This window comes from Nomascus leucogenys, chromosome 10 (assembly GCF_006542625.1).
Source record: "Nomascus leucogenys isolate Asia chromosome 10, Asia_NLE_v1, whole genome shotgun sequence".
Classification (NCBI taxonomy): domain Eukaryota; kingdom Metazoa; phylum Chordata; class Mammalia; order Primates; family Hylobatidae; genus Nomascus; species Nomascus leucogenys.
In genome coordinates this window covers 43,121,752-43,143,958 of record NC_044390.1, presented here as the reverse complement: position 1 = coordinate 43,143,958, position 22,207 = coordinate 43,121,752, and the positions used below count along the sequence as shown (strand labels likewise).

Below are 22,207 nucleotides of genomic sequence, written 5' to 3'. Positions count from 1 at the left end.
AGGATCCCTTTCTGCTGAGCACCTGAGTGAGAGATGCTGGCTCAGGGGCACCTGTCTGCAGCCTGATCCTCCTTCTTCCGAGCAGCTCAGCCCTGCAGAGCCATCCTAGCCTGGCCCATCTTTGAGTATCTCACTTGCTGATGCAGCAGGGCTAAAGGCTGAAAATGACATTCTCAGGATGCCCACCACCCATGCACCCCCCAGGGGCTCAGGATGGTGCCTTCCTGTAGACTTCTGGATTTCCAAAATCCCTGCTGTCTGCAACCACAGATTTTCACAGAAGCCTCTGGCACTGGAAACCTTCTGATGCCCCTGTCAAAGCTCCCACCACCTGACACACCTGTGCTGTGCTCACCCCGCCCCATACTCCCTGTTACACAGCAGCCCTTCGTTCTGTAATCAACTCCCAGACAAACAGAAAACATGCTACCAGCCGTTGTAAGCATCCCCCATGTGATTTATTGCCATCATCACAATATTTTGTTGGGAGCTGTAATCCTCCGGACATAAATCAAGTCATTAGAAGGAATGACGTTTAATCCTGCAGAAGATGCTGTGGTGGGCTGAGCAGCAGTGAATCACCTCTCACTGTGAATCACCTCTCACCCTGCTAGTGAATCATTCATTCTAGAAAGAATGGCCCTCCACACACCTACCTGGCCCACTCCTCATCCCTGCCACGCACAGGCATGAAAGACGGAAGGCACAAGCCAGGCTTCTTTGTTTCCCGGAATAGCACATTTCACAACCGCAAAGAGGTGCCCAAAACACATGCCCGGTGCTCCAGACTGGAGCCTGAATTCCTCCGGAAATGCACGCAACCTGGAGGGGCTGCCTCCATGTCTGTGGTGGGCTCTCTTGGTCCCGAGAGCAGCTGCGCTGGTTGGACTTCAAAGGAAGCAGGAAAACAGCTCAGATGTCTTCTTTAGCTCTACTTTCACAGTGACCCCAGCCGCCCTACCAACAGCCATTACATGGGAGCACATTCCGTTTGCAAAGCCGGCGGGTCTAATTGCAGGGCCTTTGGAGATGTGCAGGCAGAGGCTAAGCAGAGACTTTGAGGCCTTGAAAGGGGAATTCAGGGACCTCGGGCACTGTCTTCCAGGAGCCCAGTAAGCTCCTCCACCCCCACCCAGGCAAACACCGGCTTCCAGTTCCCTGAAAATGGTGCCTCTCATGGAGCAATCGTGCCTCTCTTGGAGCAAAATGCTGGAGAGCGAAGAACGGGAAGGGGGTTGGGTCTTGGCTGACGGATTGCCTTAGAAGACTTCATGTTATTGAATAATGTGAATACTGTGATGATGGCAAATTCCAAGTACACATGAAGATCGTGAAAATTCCAGCTATTTCCAGTGTTTACATCTACTTAATATTCTTGTGCTCAGAGCTAACGAGGCTGGCATTAGGCGGTGACGTGGGCCTGTTTGAAGGATGCTGGAAGTCGCGGGGCTAGGTTGCGTGGTGTGCGTCTGGGCTGCCTCCCAAACCGAGGTATGTGGCCCAGATCTGGCTAATGGACAGTTTCACCCAAGCTCTGTCCTGTTTCCAGCTGACAGCTGCTACCTGCAGGTGCTACTCGAGTCTGTCTCTGGTTCACCATAAGCCAAGGTTGGGTCTTCTCCCCGAAGGGCTCCTCCATTCCCTGAGATCTCCCTGTCTGGGGGTCCTGGCAGCATGCTATGGGGGGAGTCCTCCAGACATTTCCCTCACCCTCACCCCTCATACCCCTGACTCACCAAACCCTCTAGCCCTCTGGCTTTGTTGTTTTGCAAAATCCAACCTTTCCTTTTCCTACCCCCGCCCAACCTGCCTAAGTTCAGATGTCCCCACTCCTCACCTCCATCATAAGGTAAGAACCTGAATTTATTTTCCCACTTCCTTTTCGGCCTCACTCTTCTCCAAGTTCCCCTGTCATCTCCAGAATGACTTCTGAACATGCAGCCCTCAGGGGTCTCTCCGCCCTCCCCACTTTCCCCAACCCTGCAGTCAGCACCCCAGGGCTCTGGAGGCTGTACAGGTACTGAGATGCAAAGGGCCCGTGGTTTAGGTGTGAGTGTGGTATGGGTGTGTGGAGCCAGCCCCGCCTGGCATGGCTGTGAAGGGGCAGTGGAAGACAGGCTATCTGTGCTCCCATGATGGCCTGGGGCCCCCCCGGTCAGCCCACACGGCCCTGTTGGGGCTTCTGCTGCTACAGGGTGCTGGGCTGGGCGGAGGAATAGCTGGCCATGCAGGATGGGCGCAGTGGCTCATGCCTGTAATCCCAGCACTTTGGGAGGCCCAGGCAGGTGGATTGCTTGAGCCCAGGAGTTCAAGACCAGCCTGGGCAACATGGTGAAACCCCGTCTCTACTGAAAACACAAAAATTAGCCAGGCGTGGTGGCGCGCGCCTGCTACTCTGGAGGCTGAGGCATGAGAATCGCTTGAACCAGGAGATGGAGGTTGCAGCGAGCCAAAACCATGCCACTGTACTCCAGCCTGGGTAACAGAGTGAGAGTCGGTCTCAAAAAAGAAAGAAAGAGAGAGAGAAGGAGAAAGGAAGGAAGGAAGGAAGGAAGGGAGGGAGGGAGGGAGGGAGGGAGGAGGGAGGAAGGGAGGAAGAGAGAAGGAAAGAAAGGAAGGAAGGAAAGAAAGAAGGAAAGAAAGAAAGAAAGAAAGAAAGAAAGAAAGAAAGAAAGAAAGAAAGAAAGAAAGAAAGAAAGAAAGAAAGAGCTGGCCATTCAGAAGGGAGCAGAAAGGGGCTCTTGGACAGGTATCCAGGGGAGGTGATGTCCCCACAGCCAGCCACTGACAAGCCCAAGATTGGCATCCATACTCAGGTTTGGTGTCTTTTTTTAAGAGATAGGATCTCACTATGTGGCCCAGACTCAACATGGGAGCTCAAACTCCTGGGCTCAAGCAATCCTCCTGCCCCAGCCTCCCAAGTAGCTGGGATTCCATGTGTGCACCACCACGCCGTATTATGCTCAAGTTTGACCCCTCAAAGAAGCTGGTATAATCCTCAGGCCAGAGCCTTCCAGAGCTGCTCTTGCCCCATCCCTTGGCTGGACCTGACTCCAGGTTCAAGGCCCTGCCCTGGGAGATTCACTCCGGCTCTGAACTGTAGACTGCAGCTATCTAGACCCTCGGCAGGGAAGAGCCGGACTGATGGCCAGAGCCCCTGAGTGCTCCCGGCAGTCCCTGGCCTTGTCCTTGCAATCTATGAATTGCCAGAGTCTCTGTTCTGTTGTGGTGGGGTGGGGTGGGGGGCACACAGGATGACCCCTCAGCTGCAGCTGCCCCTCAGTGTTCCCTGAGATGCCAGAGAGAAGACACTGGAGACATCGGTGTGGGGGTGGGGGTGGGCCTGGAACTGTAGCTGCCCATTCACTGTGCTTGAGTCGGGGCCGTCACCCAGACTCTGGGACCCCTGTGGGTACAGTCAGTAACCATCAGTGCTCAGCCATCTGGGAGCTCTTCCAAGGATCAGAGCACCCATCCCTGAGCCCCTAGGCAGCCCTTTTCAGTCTGGAGCCCCACTCTCCCCAGGGTGTCTGCAGTGCCCCCCTCAGGCCAGTGCAGCCTGCAGCGGGGGCACTTCAAAGAAGCATCACTTAAGACAGATTCACTTTTGTGGCTCTTTAGGGTATCACAGCAACAGCTGTGACAGGCTTGACAGCTCCAGGCCAGCTCAGTAATTGACATGGCAGCCAGAACAATGCATCCCAAGGCCGGCTGGAGCTGAACTGATCATTATCTTGCAGCTGGGCCACCGTGGTAATGAGGCTGCCCTCCTGGCTGCCTGACTCCATTCCAGGGTGAAGAAGGACGTGCTGCCCACGTCTGCCCCTGGAGGGCCTGTCTCAGGGCTGGGCCATTGGGTAGGGGGCACTTTTCCTGTAAACAGGCATGTGTTAGCACATTCTTGCACTGCTATCAATAAATACCTGAGACTGGGCAATTTATAAAGAAAAGAGGTTTCATTGGCTCACAGCTCTGCAGGCTGGACAGGAAGTGTGGCCCCAGCATCCACTTGGTTTCTGAGAGTGTGGGGGGCTCAAAGAGCTTTTACTCATGGCAGCAGGCAAGCGGGAGTGTGCGTGTCACCTGGTGAAAGTAGGAACAAAGGGTGAGACTTGGGGGCAGGTGGTGCCACACTTTACAACAACCAGATCTCATGAGAATTCATTCACTATTATAAGGATGGCACCAAGCCATGAAGGATCCCCCCATGAGCCAAACACCCCCCACCAGGACCCACCCCCAACACTTGGGATCACACTTCAGCATGAGATTTTGGCGGGGACAAATGTCCAAACTACATCAAGACAGCCCTTTTATGGGGCCACCCCAGCCTCGGGCTCCAGCCTGACTCACTTGCTTCTATTTGCTGGTAACCCCACGATGGGAATTCACCATTATTTAGACCAAATGAGGTGCCTTCCTGCAGAGCTGGCTGGAGAGTGGTCACCACGTGCCATGTCAGCTCAGAGCCCAGGGTGGGATCCCGGTGGGCCCAGAGAAGGGCAGCCCCCAGGCCCAGGCCCACTGCCTCTACCCCTCTTTCCCTGAGAAGTGCTGGTATCATGCCCCCACTGGCCCAGAAGAGCCACAGGTGGCTCAATGAGCTCCCACAGGCACGTCTGCCCCCACACCTCTGACCAGCCACCCCGATCGACTAATTCCCTCTCCTCCAACTGCCCTCTGGATGTCTGCACTTGGGAGACCTGTAGTCAGGTCTCCTCAAAGTCAACAGGGATCTGTCCTCCTGCACAGGGAATAGCATGAGCATTCACTACTGCTAAAGTCAGAAGCCAGCGTCTCCCTCTGCAGTCAACCAGTCCCAAGTCCTGCTGATGTAGTGGCGAGTTCGGGCCAACTTGTCCTGGCCCCCAAGGGCCCAGCCCCACGTGACATCAGTAGTTTGAAATCTGCCATGATGGGATTTCAGACCACGGAAATCAGCAATCACTGCAAACCAGGCTGCTCCCCGCTCCCACCCCACCGAGAGAGCCAGGTGTTCAACATTTCCCAACACACCCCCATCTCCCGAAACGTCCTTCAACTCTCCCTCCACTGTTTCATCATCCCCTGGGTCCAGGCCTCAAGAGTCTCCTGCCTGGATAGTGACAGCAATCCCCTGACCAACCTTTCTGCTGTGTCTTTGACTCCATCCCAGAACAGTCCTTAAATTCAAAATAACTCTACACCCTGAAGCTCTTTGAGACTCTCCTGGGCCTTAGGAGGTAAGGTCTAGTGCCTTTGCATGGCTGTAAAGCCTCTTTCTTGCCGGTCAGCCATCATGGTTGCCCTTCCTTCCTCCCTCCCACTCTCTCTCTCTCTTTCTTTCTTTCTTTCTTTCCCTTTCCTCCCCTCCCTCCCTCTCTCCCTCCCTCCCTTCCTTCCTTCCTTCCCTCCTTCCTTCCTTCTCCCTTCCTCCCTTCTTCCTTCCTTTCTCTTTTCTTTTGAGACAGGATCTCACTCTGTCACCCAGGCTGGAGTGCAGTGGTGCACTCATAACTCACTGCAGCCTCTAACGCTTGGACTCAACTGATCCTCCCACCTTAGCCTTCTGAGCAGCTGGGACTACAGGTGCCCATCACTGTGCCCAGCCTAATTTTTTTATTTTTTTTTTAGAGATGGGGTCTCACTATGTTGTCCAGGCTGGTCTCAAACTTCTGGCCTCAAGTAATCCATCCATCTTGGCCTCCCAAGCACTGGGATTAAAGGTGTAAACCACTACCCGGCCCTGCCTTTTCTTGACACCCTTCAGTCTCTGGACCCATTCCTTCATCCCAGGAGCCTTGCTTTCATGGTGGAAGTCCATGAAGCTCTGCCAGAAATGTCCTCATTACCCTCAGGTGCCAATTTATTGTCACAATCTTCAGGAGCTGTCACCTGCAACACTGAGCTAGCTAACATGTCAACTGTCCCACATTGCCGGCAATGTCCTCCATGGCTGCCATCACACATGGAGTTGCTGGCCAGTGCCTCTCCTCCTTGCTAGACTGGAAGCTCCACGAGGGCAGGGGCCACACTGTCCCATTCCTGGTTAAGACACTCATCAGTACCTAAGATGCTACTGGCCCGTATAGGCGCTCCATCAATGTGAAGTGAATGGATACATGGTGGCAGATGGCGGGACTGTTCCGCGTGGTGTGCTGCAAAGTGGAGGCCAGCCAGTTGGTCTTGCTGTCAACATCCCACACGGGAAGCAGAGACAGGGCAGGCCAGGGAGCGACACGGGGTTGTGGGATAGGGCCACGCAGTTTGTTCTTTCTCATTTGCAGTAGCATCCACTAGCTCTGGCTTGTTCTTCCAGGCCCACATGTGTTGAAGGAAGACATGCAGCCAGGCACGGTGGCTCACGCCTTTAATCCCACCACTTTGGGAGGCTGATGCAGGAAGATTGCTTGAGGCCAGTAGTTGCTGGGCAACATAGTGAGACCTTGCCTCTATGAATTTTTTTTTTTTTTTTGAGACAGTCTCACCCTGTCGTCCAGGCTGGAGCGCAGTGGCACAATCTCAGCTCACTGCAACGTCCACCTCCCAGGTTCAAGCAAGTCTCATGCCTCAGCCTCCTGAGTAGCTGGGATTACAGGTCTCCACCACCACACTGGCTAATTTTTGTATTTATTAGTGGAGACAGGATTTCGTCATGTTGGTCAGGCTGGTCTTGAACTGCTGACCTCAGGTGATACACCCACCTCAGCCTCCCAAAGTGCTGGGATTACAGGCATGAGCCAGCACGCCTGGCTAAAATACACACACACACACACACACACACACACATTTTTTAATTAGCTGGGCTTGGCGGTGCACACCTGTAGTCCCAGCTACTTGGGAGGCTGAAGTGGGAGGATGACTTGAGCCCAGGAGCTCACTATATGAGCCATTATCACGCCACTGCACTCCAGCATGGGCAATAGAGTGAGACACTGTCTCAAAAAAGAAAGGAAGGAAGGAAGTGGGGGAGGGAGAGAGGGAAAGGATACATAAAGGAAAGAAGAGGCATGATCTACTGTAAGCCATGTGCTGTGGACTCCTAGAAACCACACAGGGATGTGCACACAACCACACACTCCCCACCCAGGGCACGCTACATCACACACACAGGAAGCAGGCACCTGTGCAGCACAAACGTGTGCTGTGGTGCGTTTCCTCGGCATGCCTAGTGTGACAGACCATAGGACATGCACACCTGATCCCATGAGACATGCACACATGTAAGGGGTGATGCAGTGGGTGGCGCGGTTGTGCTGGGGTCACGCACACCCTGAACACTGTAGAGGTCACTGCAGGCTCTGACCGAGGAGTGCTGAGAAGCAGGAGCTGAGGATCCCTCCCTGTAGACAGACAGGGCACCAGCTCAGGACTCCCCTTCCCAACCCACTCAGTGATGGGCAGGTGGGTAGATGTGGCGCAGGCGGGACAGCTGTTGGGCTTGTAGACTGGCTAACCGGCTGACTGGCTGACTGACAGGCAGCTCTGATGCTCAACTCTCTGACAGCTCCAAGGGAATTCATGGCCAAGGCTGAGCTGACAGGAACCACCCAGTTGAATCGTGGATCCTAATCATGAAGGCAAGGGAACAGACTCACTAAACAAAATAAGTGCGGTCAGAGCCGTCAGGCGCTCATCGGCCCGAGACAGGAAGATGCTGGCTCCGCTCCTCTGCAGATGCACCCCAGCGTCGCTGCGCTGGGGGCAGGAGCTGGGCTGCAGGAGATTTAGCCCCTGCAAAGGGAACCGGGTGATCAGCATGCCAAGAGCAGCTGGCTTTTAATCAGTGGGCTCTGGCTCTGGCTCTGCCCAGCTTCGTGCCCCATTTTGTGTGCACATTTGTGGATTTGCAAGATGCATATGTTTGGCACATTTTACCAATGAATTTTTAGCCCGTTTTACCAATGAAACAGGTTCAGCAAGGTCAAGGCACTTGTCCAAGGTCACACAGCAGTGGGTGTGTGCGCTCTTAGTTTTCTTTTTTTTTTTTTGAGATGGAGCCTTGCTCTGTCACCCAGGCTGGAGTGCAGTGGCATGGTCTCAGCTCACTGCAACCTCCAACCTCCACCTCCCAGGTTCAAGCGATTCTCCTGCCTCAGCCTCCAGAGTAGCTGAGATTACAGGCACCCACCACCATGCCTGGCTAATTTTTGTATTTTTAGTAGAGACAGGGTTTCACCATGTTGGCCAGGTTCCTGACCTCAGATGATCTGCCTGCCTCAGTCTCCCAAAGTGCTGGAATTACAGGTGTGAGCCACCGCACCTGGCCTGTCCTCTAATTTTTGATGTGCTAAGCCTGCACTAAAAACTACAACTCCACATGGACCCTCCAGGGTGGTCCTCCGCATGGTCCACCGAGGGAGGGAGCAAGCCTTTGCTCTGGTCTGAGCCAAAGGTCACTGTGACTGAGTCTGATCATCTCAGAGCCTAGGGGAAGAAGCCCCCCACCCAGAGGCCAAAGCCGGAGGACAGAGGCCAATGCATGACCAGTCCGATTTAGCTCTGCGGCGTGTCTGGCCTGACTGCCACCTCCCCTCGAGGTCCACACTCGGACCACAGAGTTGTCATCAGGGCCCAGGGACAGCCGGCACCTGTGCCGGGGCAGCCCGGCCACCTGGAACCCCACATACCTCTCCCATGTCTTAGGGCAGCAGGTGGCCGTGACTGTGACAAAGGCTGGTCTCCAGGCTGTGCCCTGGGGACCCAGCAGAGACTGTAAGAGGTTGGATTTTCCCATGAACACAGGTGAGAATTGAAGGCCATTGGGTGAGGCTTTTTTCCGGGCGAATTCTGTGCCCAGGAGTCCAGGCTGCCCGCTCATTGCTGCATGTGTTGAAACTTCAGTTTTGCATCTAATTTGCATATGAACACCCTGCCCCAGATGGAGGTTGCAGTTCACAATGAGGCAGTCAGAGGCCCATGGGGACGATGTGCCCCTCACCCCTGGGCCAGCGGAGACCTCACAAGGGCAGAGCCTGAGCCAGTGGGAGAGGAGCCAGAGAAGGTGTGGCCCGGTCCCAAAGCAGGCCCTGGCCTGGCGTACTGTGGATGGCCCCGGCCTGGCATACTGTGGATGGCAAAAGGAGCTGGCAGAGCAAGGCTTCATGGCCGCCCAGGCAGGGCTGGGGGTGGACAGACTCCTCCAGTGGGATTGCCCCCATCTGCATCTAGCTAGGGGGCTGGCACCTGCTGCCCAGATGCGCGGGCCCTTCCCAGCTGGGAGGCTCCAGCCTGAACCCTGGGCCCAGCTTCTGGGAAGCCCCATACCCTTCCTCATGTCCAAGGCCAGCTGTCAGTCCAGAAAGCACCAGCCTTTCCACAGGCATTGATGGGCATTGTGCCAGAATGACACAGATGGACACGACACAGGCCCTGCCCCAAACACACCGAGAACCAACAACCCTTCACTACTGATCAGCAGGCAACCTAAACCAGCAGACGAGCTGTTTCTTCACCTCCTTCAGGCTATCCTGCCCTGTCTTCAGAACATCCAGCTGGGCGTGGTGGCTCATGGCTGTAATCCCAGCACTTTGCGAGGCCGAAGCGGGAGGATCATTTGAGCCCAGGAGTTCAAGACTGCAGTGAGCCAGGATTATGCCACTGCACTCCAGCCTGGGCGACTGAGCAAGACCTTGTCTCTTCAAACAACAAACAAAAAAACACTCTTAAAGCCCCATGAGATCACATGAGTCCCTGTCTGTACTGGGTCAAATTGGGTGCCCGCCCCACCCTCAAAAAATGCTCAATCCCAGCTCCCTGTGCTTGTAAACTGTGACCTTGTAGGGTCTTTGCAGATGTAATCAAGTTGAGGCCACTAGAGTGGGCCCTTTTAAAAAAAAATTTATTTCCATAGGTTTCTAGGGAACAGGTGGTGTTTGGTTACATGGGTAAGTTCTTTAGTGGTGATTGGTGAGATTTTGATGCACCCATAACTGGAGCAGTGTACACTGCACACAATTTGTAGTTTTTATCCCTCACCCCTTTACCACCCTTTCCTAGAGTTCCCAAAATCTACTGTATCATTCTTATGCCTTCGCATCCTCATAGCTCAGCTCCCACTTGTGAATGAGAACATAAAATGTTTGGTTTTCCATTCCTGAGTTATTTCACTTAGAATAATAGTCTCCAGTCTCAGCCAGGTGGCTGTGAATGCCATTAATTCATTCCTTGTTATGGCTGAGTACTATTCCATCATATATATATATATATATGTTTCTTTATCCACTCGTTGATTGATGGGCATTTGGGTTGGTTGAGTGGGCCCTATTTTAATATGACCAGTGTCCTTATAAGAAGAGGAGAAGAGACACACGTGTGCAGCAGCCGTGTGAAGATGAAGCAGAGACTGATCTCCTGTTGTTGCAAGCCAAGGAACACCTGGGCTGTTGAAAGCTGGAAGAGTCGAGGAAGCATCAACCCCCACCCAAGAGGCAGTGGAAGGAAAGTGGCCCTGCCAGCACCTTCATTTCAGACATCTACACTTCAGAACTGTGAGAGAACACGTTTTTGTCATTTTTAAGCCCCCCAGTTTGGGATACTTTGTTACAGCAGCTGCAGGAACAAACCAAGGCACCTCCCGTGATGGTTAATTATATACGTCACCGTGCCTAGGCCGTGGTGCCGCAGGGTTTAGACAAACACCAGTCTTTGTGTGTGTGTGTGTGTGTGTGTGAGAGAGAGAGAGAGAGAGAGAGAGGGAGTCTCACTCTGTTGCCAGGCTAGAGTGCAGTGGCGCGATCTTGGCTCACTGCAACCTCCACCTCCTGGGTTTAAGCGATTCTCCTGCCTCAGACTTGAGTAACTGGGATTACAGGCACGCGCCACCATGCCCAGCTAATTTTTGTGTTTTTAGTAGAGATGGGGTTTCACAATGTTGGCCAGGATGGTCTTGATCTCTTGTGGTCTCGCGATCCACCCGCCTTAGCCTCCAAAGTGCTGGGATTACAGGTATAAGCCACCGTGCCCAGCCGCGAGTGCATTTTTTAGATGTGATTTGCTGTAAAATGTGTAGCCTTTGAGTAGAGGAAATGACCTTCCACAACGTGGGTGGGCTTCATCCAATTAGTTGTAGGCCTGAAGAAAAAAGAGTGAAGTTCCCCAAGTAGGAGGGAGTCTCAGACTGCCTTCCCGTGCAAGCCGCGGCACCAGGTCTTCCCTGGGTCTCTAGCCTGCTGGCAGCTTTTAGATTGCCAGCCCCCAGAATCACATGAGCCAGTTTCTTAAAATCAACCCCCCTCGCTCTCTCCTCTCTCTCTCTCTCCCCTTCCTTCTCCTCTCCTTTCCTCCTTCTCTCCTCTCCCTATCTCGCTTCCCTCCCTCCTTCTCCCCTCCTCACCCTCTACCTCTCCGTTCCCTCTCTCTTTCTCTCTGTCTCTTTCCTGCCTCCATATATATCACCTGTGGGCTCTCTGTCTCTCTGATAACCCTAACTAGCACGCCCACCCCCCCAATTCAGAGCCCTCCATACTTCCCATGGAGCGGAGCCTGGCATTTCCCTCGGGCCTGTCTCCCCCAACCCACCCACCTTCTCTCCTGCCAGCACCGTGCACTCGGGGCAGGCCATCTGTAGCTCAGCACTGCACTGTGAGGTCAGGTGTGTGACCGGCCGTGGGGCTGCCCCAGGGCTCGGAGGCCTTTCTCGTGTGCACCTTAGGCGTGGGAGCCGCTTCTTCCTAATGGGGGCGTGGAAGCAGCAGGGCAGAGGCCGGCAGCCTGGGCTGTCCGGGACAACAGTGTTCATCCCACCAGATGCCGCTGTAAGGAGTCCAGGTGGGGCCGAAGCTCAGAATCAGGGTACTGCACGTGCGGGGGACCAAGATGCAGTCGGGACCTTGCCTTCAGGGAACTCCCCAACCCCAGTCGGGCCAGCCTGAGCCAAGAGAGCCAAAAGTCCTGGAGGCTCCCTGGCCTGTTGGGCAATGGAAGTGGACGTGGAGTGGACAGCGCCAATGGGTGTGGGGCAACCTACCAGCAGACTCAGCCATCAGAAGCCCCGGGCACAGGGAAACGTGGCCACACAAACGGCTCCAGCAGGAAATCCCAAAAGACCAAGAAGCACGACTCAAACTCCACCACAAACAGGGACCTGGGAATGGCACGGCCGCTCCTGCCCTCCTTCCCCAGTTCTCTCCCATGCCTGTCCCTCTGCAGATTTGACTCCTTAAGGACAGTCGCAGTGATGGGAGTGGCGGACCCTCCCATCATCACCCATCAGGGCTCGGGGCTGGGACATGAGCAGCCAATGCAGCTGTCACTCTCCCAGGAGTGAGCCACCTGGGGCTGGGGGAGGCCAAGGGCTCATTTGAGGCACCTGGGTCCTGTCCTCACCTGTCAGTGCTGCCTGTCTACAGGGCCTGACGAAAAGGCTGCATCCCAGTTACCACCCTCCATGGCTCCTGGGCAGTAGGGATTGGGGCTTTTGTGTGGCACCCTGCACGTCTTCCTCCTGTGAGCCTAGAGAGGAGCAGGCAAGAGACCCTTCTCCTTGGACATGCTGGTATAGCCCCCTCCCCGACTCTGCCCCAAACCCAGGCCTGATGACTAAGAAAATGGCCTCACACACTCATCAGCCTCTGCCTCTCCTCTGTCAGGAGGCTTTTCAGCTGAACGCTGAGAACTTCAGCCAATGAAGAGTTCACACCATGGAGCACATTTGGCAGTGCCCATAACTCACGCCTTGTTTATTCTCATCGATGCTCTTATCATAGCGCATGTGTTCCAGCCACTCCACACATGTCATCTGTCCAGAAAGAGAAAGTGCTTGTTTATTTCTTACTGTGAGGGGGGATGGAGCTCCCTTACAGACTGTGAACGTTATATTGAGAGGAGAAGAGAGGTAACTCAAGACACCGAAAGTGGGGTGTGCGTGGTTGGTCGTGGATTCTGTCGCAGGGGTGGAGGTGGGGAGGCAGGGAAGGTGCGTGGCAGCATTGGTGGTGTTGGATGGAAGAGGAGGTGGGTTGTGGCTGGAGTTGCTCTGCAAGGCCACTGATGTTATCTAGATTGTACGTTTTATTTGGGGGCTTGAGAGGGTCTGGAGGTGCTTATACTGAGGCCAAAACTCCTTCCCACCCATAAGTCCCCCCCAAGGCACTGGTACCACTGACCCCTGGTGGCAAACCTTCCTCATCCTCGTGAGCTCTTAGCTGCCCTTCCCTGAGCGCTCATTGAGCTGTCCAGGGTTCTGACGTGCAGCCCACCTGGGGATGTGCAGACCCCTGCCCCAGGATACCTAAGATTTCTCCTGATTTTCACTTGCCCAGAGCCAGCAGTGGTCTTTGCTTCAGCCTTTATCTGAGTGGTGCGTGGAAGAGCAGCTTTCTTCCTAGTGGGGATGCTAGGCTCATAGCAAAGGGGAGGTCCCTTTAGACTTCCATCATTATGTTTCTTCTTTATTCAAAAGTGAACTTGTGGCCAGGTATGGTGGCTCGCACCTATAATTCCAGCCCTTTGGGAGGCCGAGGCAGGAGGATCGCTTGAGGCCGGGCGTTTGAGACCAGGCTGGGCAACATAGCAAGACCTCATCTCTATTTCTAAAATAAATGTAATTTTTTTCTTTATTTTATTTTATTTTATTTTTGAGACAAAGTCTCACTCTGTTGCTCAGGCTGTAGTGCAGTGGTGTGATCTCAGCTCACTGCAATCTCTGCCTCCCGGGTTCAAGTAATTTTCATGTCTCAGCCTACTGAGTAGCTGGGATAACAGGCATGCACCACCACACCCAGCTATTTTTTTTTGTATTTTTAGTAGAGATGGGGTTTCACTATATTGGCCAGGCTAGTCTCGAACTCCTGGACTCAAGTGATCAGCCCATCTCAGCCTCCCAAGTGCTGGGATGACAGGCATGAGCCACTGTGCCCGGCAGTAAATTTTAAAAAATGTTAAGGTGAGCTTGTGGGGATAGGGCTAATCTTTGCCCGATAAGCTGCCATAAGTCTAAGGGTTGGGAATAGCTTATGGCAAACTCAGGCTCTACTTAAGATGTTACTGATCTCTCATTCTCCACAAGGCAATTTTTCCTTTCAAAGGAGGAAGTTGCAGGCAGGTTGGCTTTATGGACACATGTAAACAGGAAATCAGGAGACTCGCCCAGCCCCAGGCTTTGTCTAGAAGGAACTTTTCCTCTAGTTCATGCCAAGGGCTCTAGCTTAGCGAGCATTAGAGTGGGACAGCCCCAGAAGCTTAGGCTCAGAGTCCAGAGGTCCAGGAGACAGTGTCCTCCTGTCCAGTCCTCACAGGTAAAATGGAACAGGACCACAGCCCACTGCCCTCCGAGGCTGCGGGGACAGTGCCAGTGGGAGGTCATGGCCTTAGGGGCTGCAAACTGAACAAGCACGTGGCTTTCCATCTTCCCCCCGACTGGCAGGATCCCTTTTGGAAGTGGCTTCTCAGCCCCACTCTTGGCCAAATCTGGCATGACTCATTTGCTCCAGAAAAGGAATATATAAGCACCGTCACACCTTGACGAGATGACAGGAGTGACAAGCAGAGTGATTTCCCATATCTGAGATTTCGAGGAGGAGAGGTGGTTTAGCAGAGCCAGCTGCCATAACCAGAAGAAAATAATTAAGGAAGTCTGGCAGAGTAGAGGAAAACCAAGTGGTGCGGTGGGTCCCTTCTAGTGAAGGGAGCTGTCATCATCAGCTGCGGGAGAGAAAAGAGCTCTGGAGGCTCGTGCTGGGACAGCTGCAGTAATGATGGGATGGGGAAGAGGAGGGGGTGGCTGTCAAGGAGGGAAATAGACTCTGGGGATGGCGGGGGGTGTTAGTGAGCAGCTTGATTCTAAAGATTCCTCTTGCAGGCCAGGCACCTGCCGCTTATACCCCATACCCTGAGTGGTGCAGCCAGGTCTACCTGGAGCTTCCCCTCAGTCTCCAAGGAAGAGTCTAGAAGGCCTGTTTCAAAGATCCCCCACATGCACACATGTGCACATAAGCTTGGGAGTGCCCAGGAAGATGGGGCCGCTCTGCCCTTTGCCCAGGGGAGAGCATACCCTTGTTCCCAGCCCAAAGGGACAAGAGGAAGAAAGATGAAATGTGTCCCAGTTCTGCCTGCATTTCTGCCTCTCTTGAGACTTGAGGAAGGTTCGGGCAAGCTCAGGGAATTCAGGCTGTCCATCCCAGGGCTGACCTTGCATCCCCTTCCTGGCCTGCTAATGACTGAAGGAGATGTGCAGGCACAGCCTCAGCCTTAGACTATCTGGGGCATGGCAGTGGCTGAGTCTGTAAAACTGGACCCCATGGAGAAATCCACAGAATCTCTGGCTCAGGGAAGACCTGGATATCCCTTCACCAGCTGGGCTCCTGCCACTGGACCTCTGCCCAGGACGTGGAGACAGCCAGGAAAGTGGTGGGACACTGGAACCCCCTCCCACAGGCAGCAGCCAGGATTTGCTCAGGTGTGGTCGGGCACGGTGCCCCGGCATGCCAGCCAGAAGATCCAGCTCTCTGCTTAAGGGATAGCTGGCTCTGATGGTGACCATGGCTTTTGGCAGAGCCTCAGGACAAAAATGTCCACCCACATGGCACCGGAACAGAAAGAGCCCCTGAGTCCTCGGTGGCCAGGTAGGGACTGGGGAAGGAGGCTCCAGCTCTAAATAGATTCCCCCCAAAGGGAATATCCTTGTCCTCCTGGGACTTTCCCCCAAACCAGACCAAACAAGGTATGACACAGAATCTGCTCTAGCCAAAGGTTCACCTCACCAGAGCTTGTTTCTTGGGTGAGTCCAGCCCAGGCATGGGCCTCCTTGGTGGGCAGAGGGGATGTTCCAGAGCATGGCCAGTGATGCACTGGTCTCTCTCTGTCTTCCTGAGGTCATCAGTAAGTTAATGCTGGACAATTACCCTCTCTACCTGGGCACTGCTTAGGGCTTTGGGGGAGACCAGGGCGAGCAAGATATGCTCAGCTCACCCCAGAACTCCAGAGCCAGCCGAGAAGGCCAAGGTCACAAAGCAAATGCCCAGGTTAGGGAACTTCCTGGAGCAAGAGGAGAAGAAGCACGTTCCATTCCTAGGCCTGGTGTGTGCAAAGGTGTGGGTGTGAATATGTCATATTCCAAGCATGGAGAATCCATAGTGGCCAGAACTGGGGCGTGGCTGATGGGGTGTGGAGACAGGGTGGATCGAGCTTTCTGAAGGGTCCTTTCCCTGTGACTTACTGACACGGTGGGGTGCAGGAGGAGGTGGCCTGTGAGAGTCCTGGCTGCTCCACAGGGCAGGTGTGTGGGTACACCTCGGCAGGGTGCCTTTCCAGACCTCGTAGGTCACATCAGGAGGCAGGCGTGATGCAGAGAAGAGAGCCTCAGCTGCGAGCCAGTGGGACCACATGTTTGCTGCGTCCCCATTTTCTGCATGGGTAGCGGATGGAGGGGCTCCAGCACTGAGCCATGCCCTAAGCTGCCTTTCCCTAGAGCCTACCCCAAGATCCCTCCAGCCTGGATGTCCACAGCCAGCAGCCTATAAGCAGTTCCCTGGGAGCCACGTGGCAGATCCGCTGCTAATACTGTCCTCTCCTCTGTTTGCTTTTCAGGAATAAAGTTCAACATCAGGCCAAGGCAGCCCCACCACGTAAGTTTCGAGAGTCAGATAAATCTCAGTGTACACAGCCCCTGGGAAACTGGGGAGGGCTGGGAAGAAAATTAGGAGCTCACGTTGAATCCATTCTTGGAAAGAAAAATGTGTCCAGCCTTTCCCAGGAGCCTTGGGAACAAAGCCTAGGGCTCTGGACCCATGAATTTCCCTTTCTTGTTAGAAGGCTTCTTTGCACGGTGCTAATAGAGGCCGTAAATCTGAGCCCGCCTGCAGGCCACCTATTCCCGCCACCCTCGCCCAGCCCAGGTTCCTGGGAGGACCGCGCCATCTTGTGGCCGAAATGACACTTGCACCTCAGCGGGAGGGAGGCCTTTGGGTGCTGGGCCAGGGCTCAGACTGGAGAGTTCTCACCTACAGGGTCAGCCTGTCTCCCTCACCTGAGAGGGACAGGAACCCCAGCCGTGGTGAGAGTCTGACCTGTGTGGCCTTCAGTGCCCAGCTGTCCTTTCCACTCAGATAACCACTTCTCTTCTTGCTCCAGGACCTCCCACCAGGCCGCTCTCAGGATGGTGACTTGAAGGCACCCACAGAGAGGGTCACTCGGGACTTGTCCAGTGGGGCCCCGAGGGGCCGCAACCAGCCAGCGCCTGACCAGCCTCAACCCCCGCTGCAGAGGGGGACCCGTCTGCGGCTCCGCCAGCGCCGTCGCCGTCTGCTCATCAAGAAAATGCCAGCTGCTGCGACCATCCCGGCCAACAGCTCGGACGCGCCCTTCGTCCGGCCAGGACCCGGGATGCTGGATGGCCGTTGGGTCAGCCTGCACCGGAGCCAGCAGGAGCGCAAGCGGATGATGCAGGAGGCCTGCGCCAAGTACCGGGCGAGCAGCAGCCGCCGGGCAGTCACGCCCCGCCACGTGTCCCGTATCTTCGTGGAGGACCGCCACCGCGTGCTCTACTGCGAGGTGCCCAAGGCCGGCTGCTCCAATTGGAAGCGGGTGCTCATGGTGCTGGCCGGCCTGGCCTCGTCCACTGCCGACATCCAGCACAACACCGTCCACTACGGCAGCGCCCTCAAGCGCCTGGACACCTTCGACCGCCAGGGTATCTTGCACCGTCTCAGCACCTACACCAAGATGCTCTTTGTCCGCGAGCCCTTCGAGAGGCTGGTGTCCGCCTTCCGCGACAAGTTCGAGCACCCCAACAGCTACTATCACCCGGTCTTCGGCAAGGCCATCCTGGCCCGGTACCGCGCCAATGCCTCTCGGGAGGCCCTGCGGACGGGCTCTGGGGTGCGTTTTCCCGAGTTCGTCCAGTACCTGCTGGACGTGCACCGGCCCGTGGGGATGGACATTCACTGGGACCATGTCAGCCGGCTCTGCAGCCCCTGCCTCATTGACTACGATTTCGTAGGCAAGTTCGAGAGCATGGAGGACGATGCCAACTTCTTCCTGAGCCTCATCCGCGCGCCGCGGAACCTGACCTTCCCCCGGTTCAAGGACCGGCACTCGCAGGAGGCACGGACCACGGCGAGGATCGCCCACCAGTACTTCGCCCAACTCTCGGCCCTGCAACGGCAGCGCACCTACGACTTCTACTACATGGATTACCTGATGTTCAACTACTCCAAGCCCTTTGCAGATCTGTACTGAGGGGCGCTGCAGCTGGCTGGGGCCGCCCTGCCCCGGTCACTCACCTGTGCTCCCGGGCATCCTCTTGTCCCTGGCTCCTCATCCCGCGAGCAACAGGGCTCTGAGGACGTGAGGAGCCATCGCTGTGGGAGGCAGCAGGCCCTGGGTGGGGGGCAGAGGCGCCCAGCCTTGGATGGGGACCCCAGCCCCTGGCCTGTACCTGTTTCCTCATTCCTTGGCTGAGGGAGAGGCTGAGAACTAGGCAGACACCCCGGGAGCTCAGCCAACAGTTTTGATGAGCAGGGAAGTCTGAGGCCCAGAGGACGGGGGCCCCAGCAGTAAGGGATGTCCCGCACTCCCTTAGCCATTGCCTTGGACCAAACCACGTGGTTTGCAGCTTTTCTACAAGCCAGGGAGGAGGTTCCCTTGGATTAAGGTTCCAAATAAAGCACATGGTTTCCAGAGCAGCAGTGTGTACTCTGTGGTGGCGTGGGAGCACGTGGACCCTGGACTGGGCTTTCTGGGACTCCTTCTGCCTTCCCCAGGCAGCTTGAGCCAGGTGCTGCAGGCCCCACTGCAGAGAAGTCCAGTTCAGGAGCAGCCTCATGGGAGGAGAGCACAGAGGACCCAGTGGCTCTCAGCCAGGGCCTGCAGGTGTCTGAGGCTAGGTCCCAGTCAACTGGGGTGCTTCCGTCTCAGTCCTGGCACATTAATCCTGAAATGAAAAGATAGGCCTGTTCCTATGGGGGCCTCCTGGGGTGTCTTATCAGTGCACCTTGCAGGGGCCTCTGGGGACTGCCAGAGCAGTGGCCAGCTCTCCAGGCAAGCTGCCAATTAGGGCTGAGGCCGAGGCCAAGGGGCACGGGGCATGCATCTCAGCGGGTGTGGTGCTCCCAGTAGGAAGCAAGGCTGTCCCTGGCTTTCTGCACCTCTGAGCCAAGCAGGACTCTGGCCTGAGGCTGTCATCTGCAGACACTCACCCTGATCCCTGGCCCCACTCACCTGACAAAACCACCTCAGGGCTATCAGGATGCACAAGCTCTGGAGGAGGAGAGGAGAAGCCATAGAGGAAACTTCTCCAAAAGCATACGTGCTCACACCAGAGAGGGCTCCAGAAGTGTCAGCAGCCAAGGTGGTTCTGGGAAGGTCTGGGAGGAGGTGTTTGTTGGAGTGTTGACTGTGGGCATGAGTGCGGCTGCATTTGGGTTTTCTTTGTGATGGGAAGGGCTGCCTGACTCTGGAGTCTCTGCCCTCTGTCAGCCTGTCTGCAGGAGCCTCTGCATGCCCTCCTGGGTCGTTCTGTGGGTTGCTCTGTGGGCCCTCTCAGGAGGCTGCCCTCCGTCTGTCCCCACTTGCTAGGGGAGATGCTGCTGATTCTCCACGTGGAGGTGCCACTGGATCCCTGGGTGGACCCCCAGGTGGAGGCCCTGCTGATTCCCAGGTGGAGGAACTGCTGGATCCCCAGGTGGAGGAACGACTGGATCCCCAGGTGGAGGAACTCCTGGATCCCCAGATGGAGGAACGACTGGATCCCCAGGTGGAGGAACGACTGGATCCCCAGGTGGAGGAACGACTGGATCCCAGGTGGAGGAACGACTGGATCCCCAGGTGGAGGAGACTGGATCCCATGGAGCTCCCAGGTGGAGGAATGACTGGATCCCAGGTGGAGGAATGCTGGATCCCCAGGTGGAGGAACTGCTGGATCCACAGGTGGAGGAGCTGCTGATCCTCAGTTGGAGGCGCTCCTGTGTTACTAGTTGGAGGTGCTTCTGGAATCTCCCCAGGCTCACATCAACCTGAGCTGCTCCATCTCCTTTTCTGCCTCCACCTTGGACCCTGGAACCTTGCAAAGAGGAACAAGGCACTGAGCCTTCCTCCTGCCCCTTCGAGGTAACATCCATCCAGGAGATCTGAGAAGCAGGGAGACCTCCCTTGGGTTCCAGCTGGAAGCGGCTTGGACCATCTGACAGAAGTGACCCAGAGGGGCAGGGAAGAGGCTGTGTCAGGGCCTGGGGAACTCTTGGGACCCATGGAAGCTGAGACAGCAGATGCTGAGGGGCCCAGAAAGCCAAAGCAGCTGCCATGCACCTTAGCCAGGACCAGAGTCCATGTGAGAGGAGACAGGGAAGTGCCTGGCTGAGGACGATCTAGAAAGAGGTGCCCTGGGTCCCAGTGCTCAAACGTGAGACCACATTCATGTGCATGAAAGTGTCCCTCGTCATGGGTGCATTTGGTGAATCCAGAGGCAGTGCCCCTATGGCATCTGCTCAGCAGGGACCGCCTGGACTCTCTGCTGAGGCAGCATCTGGGAGCGGCTTGGAGACAGTGAGGACGGCACTGCCCCTCCCCTGGGTGAGCGTGTGTGTGCATCTGCATGTGTGTGTGGGGGGAGAAGGCGCGTGCACTTGTATCATCTCTCAGAGACACGCCGGCTCAAGCTGGACAGACGTGGACACACAACACATCCATCAGTGGGGGGCTTTTGTTGCAGGTGGTGATGACAGAAGACAGGTGCAGGCAGTGACCATGATCACCACTTGACGGCCCTGAGAGTGACCTCCAACTGAAGGCCAGAGGCCCAGCCTGGAGACCACCCCAGCTCCAACCCCCAACCCCAGCTCCAAACCTCACAGGGCTCAGGAAGAGCGGACTCAGTGCAGTGGTAGGGAAGTATGTGTGTGTGCGTGTGTGCGTGTGTCTGTGTGTGTGTCTGGGCGTCTGTGTGGGTGTCTGGCCTGTGCTGTGGGGTGGGTGGATGTGAGCGTGTATGGTCTATGTGTGTGTCTGGCCTATACTCTGTGTTTGTGAGTGTGTGTGTTTGGCCTGTACTGTGGGTGGGTGTGAGCATATGGATCATGTAGGTGGGTGTGTTTGTGTGAATGTCTGGCCTGTGCTGTGGGATAAACGGGTGTGAGCATGTGGGTGTGTGTGTCTGGCCTGTGCTGTGGGGTGGGTGGGTATGAGCGTGTGTGTGTGTCTGTGTCTGTGTCTGTGTGTGTGTATATTTCTGCCCTGTGCTGTAGGGTGGGTGGGTGTGTCTCTGGCCTGTGTGTGTGTCTCTGGCCTGTGCTGTGGGGTGAGTGTGAGCATGTGTGTGTTTGTGTCTGTGTGTGTCTCTGTGTGTATGTCTGGCCTGTGCTGTGGGGTGGGTGGGTGTATGTCTGTATGTGTGTGTCTGTGTGTGTCTGGCCTGTACTGTGTGAGTGTGTGTATGTTTGGCCTGTACTATGTGGATGGGTGTGAGCATACACGTAATGTGAGTCTGTGTGTCTGCGTGGGTGTGTGTCTGTGTGGGTGTCTGGCCTGTGCTGTGGGGTAAATTGGTGTGAGTGTGTGGGTGTGTGGGGAGGGGAGGGAGGTGTCTGGCCTGTGCTGTGGGGTGGGTGTGAGCATGTGTGTGTCTGTGTTTCTAGCCTGTGCTATGGGGTGGATGGGAGCGTGTCTGTGTGTGTGTTTCTGGAGTGAGAGGTGTGCATCGTGTGTGAGCCCATGTCCGTGCCGGGTGTGGGCTGTGTGCAGTCTGAGTCCTGCCCGTCTCCAGGACCATCTTGTGCACCTGCTCCTCGTCTCTCCCTGCCCATCTGCTGGCCGTTTTGTGGATGTTACCTGGAAGGGGCCCTCTGATAGGAGACCCTAGAGAGGGCCACTGGCAGCTCCCAGGGGCTAAGGAGGCCCATCGAGTTGGGAGAAAAACAGCCCAAGCCCCAGGGCTCTCCCCAGCTTGGCTCCCTGTGGGCCCCTCGGGGCAGCCCCAGGGAAGTCCCTGCCAGGCCTCTGCCCTTGAGTGGCTGAGACCTCCTGGATGGGAGCCCCACCCTCTGAGTGGTGACGAGAACAGACGTCCCAAAGCCTAGGGTCTGTCCTGGGGCCTGGGAGCCCCAAAGGCCTTGTGTCTCATGGGGAGATAGGATTCAAGGTCCACACAGATGGTCAGGTGGGAAACTCAGGCAGCTCTGGCCTCCCCCAGCTCCCCCTCCTTCCTGCTGTCTCCATGGGGTTTGGTGGCCCATACAGGGCCTGTCCAAGGAGCCCAGGACCAAGTCAGGCAGGCAGTGGACAGAGGGTCCCCCAT

At 55.8% G+C, this 22,207-nt stretch overlaps 1 protein-coding gene across 2 annotated transcripts in view; it reads left to right on the top strand.

The window, feature by feature from the left end:
* CHST8 (carbohydrate sulfotransferase 8) overlaps window positions 1–18,602 on the top strand; it is a 153,432-nt gene extending 134,830 nt beyond the window's left edge. For both annotated transcript variants that reach the window (XM_030820232.1, XM_030820233.1), the window contains exons 3-4: window positions 16,507–16,544; window positions 17,050–18,602. In XM_030820232.1, the coding sequence (XP_030676092.1) occupies window positions 16,507–16,544; window positions 17,050–18,156 (1,145 nt within the window). In that variant the 3' untranslated portion in view covers window positions 18,157–18,602. The remainder of the gene's footprint in view (window positions 1–16,506; window positions 16,545–17,049) is intronic.
* The last annotated feature ends 3,605 nt before the right edge of the window (window positions 18,603–22,207 follow it).